Here is a 7,703-nt window from a genome sequence, read left to right on the forward strand (position 1 = left end):
TTTCTAAGGGCATGTTTAAATCAGAAATATTTTTTATTTTGTCTTTAATTTTATATCTTATGTGTTAAAATGTTTTGGTCTCGTAGAACCTTTCTTAGCATATAAAGGCCTGCTATTTTGCCTAGATCTTTTATGATACTTCTTGCGTAATTTACTATTCCTAGAAACTTTTGTAATTCTTTAGTATTGTCTAATTTGTCGGGCATTTCTAAGGTTTGTTTTGCTATATGGGGTTGCAATTTGAATTGGTATTTTTTTTTTCTTATTTTTGAATTTTATAAATATTTAAATTCTAAAATAATAACTAATAATTAATTTTAAACTAAATAACTAATTATATCATGTGACTTTTTTTTAGGCTGTCACTTGGCTTAGTGTGGTACTTTTTCCCTTGCCTTTTAATAAGATACAGATTAAGTGAATATAAAAGCTTTTTTTCATCACAGCTCTCGTTCTTTTACCCTAATAAAATATACAACAACTAAACACATCGCTTTCTATGGTGCAACCATAGCACTCAATTGGATTGAAGACACTCATTGCAAGCTTTGTGCTCTACCTGTATTCGTGGAACTAGTTCTATCCTTGTGTAGTGGATAAACTTTTGACTTAAAACTAACTCATGTCACGAACAAATCCAAAAGATAATTAGAAAAGAATTATCTTAAAAGGTTTATGTTCAAAAGATGTGGGATCTTGACACGTGCACATTTTCTAAATAATATCTCAATTGGATAATCATGGGATATTAATAAACTTATTACTCGAAAATCAATTATTCCAGTGTCGTGTTGCATCCAAAACCAAAAAGGATATTCTATATCCCACGCTTTTGGAAACAACTTCATCTTCTTGGATTGGACTTATATTAATACAATTGAAAAAAGTAAGAATATACATCTGATTCTCTTCAGAAGGACTAAGAAATCATCACATTAATCCTAGATGCATCCCTAATTATGAGTCTGTTTGGATTGACTTAAAAAAAATAATTTTTCAGCAAAAATAACTTTTAAGCCAAAAAACAAGCAGTTTTTAACTTATTTTAATCACTTTTTGATTTTGCCAAATATTGAAAAAAAGCTAAAAAAAATTTAAAAACTAATTTGATCAGCTTAAAAGTCAATCCAAACACGTAGTATGTTACGTTTTGTTAAATGGGAAAACACATAGGTTCCACACTTCCACCCTAAAGTCATTTACTCACTTAAACTTTCACACATAGGAGAATTTAGAGTTTTCTTTTTTTCTTTTATTGGATTGGTGATTATTAGTTTGTTTTTGCGGGTTTATACATAACTAAGACAAAATATGGTTATGACATTTTAGGGTGGTAGACAATTTCACCTCGAACAAGAATAGGGGGTGATAGATCGCTTGTAAAGTTAAAGCGTGTAAATGACTTTTCCGAACAAGTTTAGGATGCAAATTACGTTTTCCTTTTGTTAAATACAATTACACAACCTTAGTTAATAGACATCTATTATGCTGGAAAATGAGGGAAAACAGTGAGTTCCATGGAATTAAAAGATCAAGGGCTCTTTTATTTATATGGTTGACTCAGGAATATACAGCATTCCAGGTTATAAAATTAGACCATTCTTACAAAAAAAGGTAAATGTTCAACTGAAAAAGAGGAAAGAACATTTAGCTGCAACAGAGACATACAATTATGCTTCCCACCCTCTTAATTGTGTGGCTCGGGCAACACGGTTCACCCCCAGTGTAAAGGCGCCCATTCGAAGATTGCAGTTATGCGACTTACACATGTTCTTGAGATTATGAAAGGCTCTTGTCATGTATTTCTTAAGCTCCCTATTGACCTGTTCTTCGTCCCACATAAAGCCTTGAATATTCTGCACGTCGAGAAAGAAATTACAACTGATATCCACAATTCAAGAGCCCTCTGATCTTAACATATCTCGGCCAGAGAACATGTAAATTTTCATATTCTTTCAGAGAGAATGCAAAGTTGATAAAGAACATATCTAAACACCTCTTACTAGAGGATTGACAGAAGCTATACCATCTAGAAACAACTTGATCTACAAGATTTTACGGGATTGGCTTTACATTGTTGTCACTTGTCACGACACGTGTGGAAAAACAACTTGACTTGACAAAGATTAGAGAATATATTTACTCTTAATATCTTAGGAACAGTCTCTCTACCTCCCCATACCTCCCCAGGATAGGAGTAAGGTCTACGTACACACTAGCCTCCCCAAACTCCACTGGTGGGATTTCGCTTGATTTGTTTGTTTGTTTGTTTGTTTGTTGTATCTTAGGAAAATATCATTGAGCTTTACATAATAGTCAAAATAACCCTGCATGTAGATTTGGGGTGTCATATAGATGATATTTACCTGAACCCATTCAAAATAGCTAACGGTCACGCCTCCAGCATTGGCATATATGTCGGGAAGGATTACAACTCCTTTCTTAGACAAAATCTGCATAAGAATAGTCATGTGTTACAACTTACAAATTGTTACCATGTAATCTAACAGATTTGAAAATTCTTTTTCTCAGGTCTTACCTCATCAGCATCTGGATCAGTGGGATGATTTGCCGCTTCTACTATGTACTTGGCTTTGACACTATCAGCGTTTTCTCTTCAGAAAAAAATAAGAAAAGACAAGGTCACAAGGACAAATTAGAACGCTCCAGTAAGTACAATAAGTTATATCTGATACTAATATAGTCTTTAATCTGTTCTGTCGGCTTTTGTCTTCATCCTCAGTTTATGTCACCTTCACATTGACCAATTCTGTCGGGCATGTGAAAAGGAGAAGCCTAGATGCCCCAGTTAAGAGGTGCGAGCAGTTGACTTTGGCGTGTATGAGAAGAGGTAGAGGGCGAACTAAGAAATATTGGGGAGAGGTGATCAAGCAAGACATGTCACGACTTCAGCTCACCGAGGACATGGCCATTTAGGGTGTCGAGGTCGAGAATTAGGGTAGAAGGGTAGCAGGTAGTCGGGCATTTTTCCGACTCTTACTAGGTTGTTTAGGGCTAGTCTAGTAGTATCTTGTCGTTATTCCTAGATTGTTAGTATTACGGCTACTTCTTACTATCTTCCGCTTCAGTTTTCTAGTATCCTGTCGTGGTTACTGCTTGTTGCTATTGCTCTCCTCCATTTATTTTTTCTTCTAGTTCTTACTTTGTTGTTATCAATTTTCTGGTTACCGTTGTTGATATTTGATTGTTTTTATTCATCTTCTCGAGCTGAGGGTCTTTCGAAAATAGCATCTCTACCTCCCCAGGGTAGGGGTAAGGTCTGCGTACACACTACCCTCCCCAAACCCCACTTGTGGGAATATGGGAATATACTGGGTTTTTTGTTGTTGTTGTTGTTGTTATTGTCTTGTCAAAGATGCAAATTCCAACAATAAAACAATTTCGATTAACAAAGATGCAATCTTTTAGATGCAAAACAAGGTTTTGTACCTGTTCAAAACTCCTCCTAAAGCGCAGGGTATAAGAACATCACACTCCTGTGTAAGCAATTCATCTGAACTCATTGCATCACCGCCACTGAATCCAGCTAACGTCCCTGTTGCTTCTTTATGATTAAGCAATGCAGGTATATCAAGACCGTTCTGATTCTTGACTGCACCAGTTATATCACTAACTGCAACTACCTTCCCACCTCTCTCATGAATAATCCTCGCTGCCCATGCTCCTACGTTTCCAAACCCCTTAACAATGCAAAATGCATTTAAAACATCATTTCAACTGACTTTTGAGCAATAGCATGGGCAGAGGAACGTAATGGACTGTGCTCGAATTGAAGTAATAAGGAGATTTTACCTGAATTGCAAAAGTCATATCCTTAATATGCTTCCCATACTCAGCAAGTAAAGCTTCTGTAGCATAAACAACACCACGTCCAGTTGCAGCTTCCCTGCCCAACGAACCCCCAAGATCCTGAGAAAAATAGTGAAAAAGGGTAACTAACTGATTAAATTCAGGACAAGTCCAAAATGTAACAGTAAAAGGGCAGCCCAGTGCACTAAACTCCCGCTATGCACAGGGTTCGGGGAAGGGCCGGACCACAAGGACCTATTGTATACAGCCTTATCCTGCATTTCTGCAAGAGACTGTTTCCACGGCTCGAACTCGTGACCTCCTGGTCACATGGCAGCAACTTTACCAGTTATGCCAAGGCTCCCCTTCCCAAAATGTAATAGCACATTTGGAATTTAATAGTATACTGCAAAAGCTTACAACTGGTTTTCCGGTGACAATAGCAAGAGAGTGACCATGAAATTTTGAGTACTCGTCCAAAATCCAAGCCATAGTCTGTAGTAGGAAAGCATCACATAAGCATATTTGTTTGTTTTATATTCCGAAGCTTTTACAGAGAAGAATATGTTAACAAAGTTACATAAATAGAACTGTATTACTAACCTGGGCATTAGTACCCATATCAGGTGCAGGAACATCAGTATTAATTCCAATAAGGTCATGAATTTTCTGGGTGAAAACACGTGTAAGGCGCTCCAATTCGCTCTTACTTAACTCTTTTGGTACGCAGCCAATTCCACCCTTAGCTCCCCCATATGGAATATCGACTACAGCAGTTTTCCAAGTCATTAGTTGAGCAAGAGCATTCACTTCATCAAGATCAACCTTGTAAAAGAAATTTAAACTATTTCAGTGTAAAGTCCATCACTAGAAACAGCAAGCCGCTGAAGTATATCATACTGAGGCAACCAACACAACCAGGAAAATCAAATAAATAACACCACGGACTGGAATATTACGTTGAAATACAAGAATCCGGTATTAATAAACACCTTCAAGCAATCTTGAATTTGCCTTATTGATACAGACAAAGGAAGACACGTCGCCCTTGTTAAAATACATAGTAAGAAAATAGCATTGTTGATTTCTCTGTCTATCGAAAAACCAACATCCTTTAAGAGAAAACTGACTTTTTAATGATTAAACAGGATTGCCTATCACATTAGAATGCGATGAAGTTACTGGATTTTTCTGAATGCCTTCATACCTTATTTCTTTTTCGATGATTATCTAGAATTTAGAGGATTTCTAAACATTAGACAACATTTACACTGGAATTTCATATAGTATATTGTACTCACAAAAGCTTGTGTGAACCACTTCTACTCATAGTTGAAATACATATAAACACAAAAGCCATTTCCCTTGCATTTACAGATCAAACTGGACTTGCGATACAAAGTGTTTTACGAAATCAGAGTTGGTAAGTTCTAAGCATATTCCTTCTAAGTTTTCCACTTCTCTTCTTTAGGTAGATTACCTCCTAGATCTCTTTTTATTTCTCATCACTTACAATGTCCCTCTCTTTCTTCTCAATCACCTCTTATTTCGTCACTTACAAATTAACTATTTGTTTAAATGACATATCCGATGTTTATCACAGTGCACGAAACATCCCGCATTCACGCAGTGTCCGGATAAGAGTCGCATCCTAAGGGGTATGATGTAGATAGTTTACCCTAATACAAGCATTAGTGGCTGCTTCCACGGCTCGAACCCGTGACCTAAAAGTCACACAGAGACAACTTTACTATTACTCCAAGTCTCCCCTTCATATCCGATGTTAATCCAACCTAGAAAAAGTTTTTACGGACAACACACTAAAGGGAATGCTACATTTGAATGTCAAAGCAACTACTGAGTTCAATCAGAATGGAAGGTAGTTCATTAGATCTATCTTTAGCCCAGAGGCACTGGTTCGAGTCCAGCTCCTGAAAATATTTTTAGTCATACAAATCTCTATGCCTTTGTAACGGATAACCGTTGCATTTTACTGTTCAAGCACAAACTTTCCCAAGATTACCACAAAAAGAAACTTATTACTGTTGAAATTCAATCAACCTGAATACAAGCAATAAGTTAAGCTTTCAATATAAAGAAAGAATGCAAGGAAAAAAATAACCTCAGGATGGTATCTGATTCCTCCTTTCATCGGCCCACGAGCATTATCATGTTGCACTCTAAATCCAACATAGGAAACTAGCGTTCCATCGTCCTTGGGAATTGTGCATTCCACCTGATCAAATACTAAATTCATCAACATATCTGCTCCATTGATAAATAAATAAATGCGCCCACCTTCTAACAATTTAAACTTTTAAAGTAAACAATTACACATTTTGATCTGGTAATCCCAACAAATAAATAAAATGTCCACTCTTTGATATTTTTTCAGTGAGACAGTCACACATTTCAACTAGTTTCATCAAAATTTTGAGAGTAAAAAAAAGATAAGTTATCTCGACTTCTTCTCAAAAAGATAGAGCAAAAAAAAGGGCAGCCGCACTCAAGCGACGTGACGTAGACAACCTAGTCTAAAGTAAACATTAATGGCTACTTGCACGGCTTAAAAAAAAAAAAGATACAGCAACATTGCACTAATGTACATCACTTAATTCCTCATGTTACCTTAATTTCTCTAAAAGGGATCAAAAGACTCTTCTCAAGTTTGGAGTCCAACCCAAGAATGCGAGCTGCTTGGCGAAAGTTACGGTTTGTAGCTGCAAGTGCATTCATAGCTGCTTCTATATTACTGAAAAATCAAGAATACCCAGAAAGCAACTAATAGTACTTGATCAAAAAATGACAAAAACAAAAGTGGGAATTGCTTAATCTTGATTCTTGAAATAGTACTAAAAAGGAAAATTATTAGGCAAGTGAAAGTCAACTAAAATTTTGGAACTTAGGTGTTGAGATGAAGAAGTTAAAGAAAGTGAAAGGTGATCTATATATAGCAAATTTGATCTCTTTCCAAGAATAGATATCAAAATCTTATGTGCATGGTCCACCTTTTATGTAGCAAATTTGATCTTTGCCGAGGATTACGAGAAGCACGAGGTTTCCACCTTTCACCGCTAAGGTACATCGTCCTCCTTTTTTTCCTCTATTTTACCGAGTATTGAGGACATATTACGATTTGGGGCAAAATCTGTTTGTTGGACTTGTTTGTTTGAAATACAAAAAGATTGTTTATAGGCTTTAAGCCAATATTAATTGGGATGTTTATCTTCCTATATATTTAATTATATGGGCATATACAATTTACCAAGTATATACATTTTATGAACTAAATGAGATATCAATTAATTCCTATAATCTCGCTAACGTGCTAACCTACTCCCCCCACGTTTCTCTATCCATACCCCCCACGTTTCTGATACTCTCTCCCTCCATTAACGCTCTCTCCCATTTTGTTCAAAAAACTTTTATAATATCTCTCTCAAACTTTTTGATTTCTCTCTCAAAACCCTATGAAATCAGTATCAACTTCAAATTTTCCTTCCCTTACGATAAAGAAAGGATTTCCGAAGAATAGCCCTAAAAAAGCTAATATTTGTGATATTCCTACTTTTGATTTGGGTATTTTCTCACAAGATTCAACCAAAAAAAATAGTGAAATTGAGACATGCAAAGCCAGAGACAAAGTCCAAACTTTCCCTTCATGAAGCTAGGGCAGAAGCGCGAACAAAATTAAAGCATGACAGGGATGCTGGTGAAGCTTCGACATCTGCTAAATCAGTAAAGCGGAAGGGCAAAGAAATTGCTCGTGATGATGATGTCGTCGAAGAAGAAGTTATCCCAAAACCTGCAAAAAAAATCAAGTTTCTCCTACTGTCAAACCTTTAAAAAAAAAGGTTCAAAAATCTCCTAAAAACATACCCCAATAGTCAGTA

General features: G+C 36.2%; 1 protein-coding gene across 3 annotated transcripts; it reads right to left on the reverse strand.

Annotated features, from left to right (window-relative positions):
• Positions 1-1,513: 1,513 nt before the first annotated feature.
• Positions 1,514-6,978, reverse strand: LOC104097849 (glutamate dehydrogenase A-like). Of its 3 annotated transcripts, none has more exons than XM_009604466.4 (10): positions 6,819-6,978; positions 6,439-6,562; positions 5,933-6,046; positions 4,414-4,635; positions 4,231-4,305; positions 3,814-3,930; positions 3,451-3,701; positions 2,540-2,615; positions 2,367-2,453; positions 1,514-1,856 (listed from the first exon to the last, which is right to left on the reverse strand). In XM_009604466.4, the coding sequence occupies exons 1-10, from the start codon at positions 6,893-6,895 to the stop codon at positions 1,671-1,673; spliced, it is 1,329 nt and encodes a 442-aa protein (XP_009602761.1). In that variant the 5' UTR covers positions 6,896-6,978; the 3' UTR covers positions 1,514-1,670. The 3 variants fall into 3 exon arrangements, with proteins under 3 accessions (XP_009602761.1, XP_033512489.1, XP_009602769.1); XM_033656598.2 differs by having other exon boundaries at positions 6,439-6,530; positions 6,819-6,968; XM_009604474.4 differs by having other exon boundaries at positions 6,439-6,548; positions 6,819-6,966.
• Between the last annotated feature and the right edge of the window lie 725 nt (positions 6,979-7,703).

Source organism: Nicotiana tomentosiformis, chromosome 5 (assembly GCF_000390325.3).
Source record: "Nicotiana tomentosiformis chromosome 5, ASM39032v3, whole genome shotgun sequence".
Classification (NCBI taxonomy): Eukaryota; Viridiplantae; Streptophyta; class Magnoliopsida; order Solanales; family Solanaceae; genus Nicotiana; species Nicotiana tomentosiformis.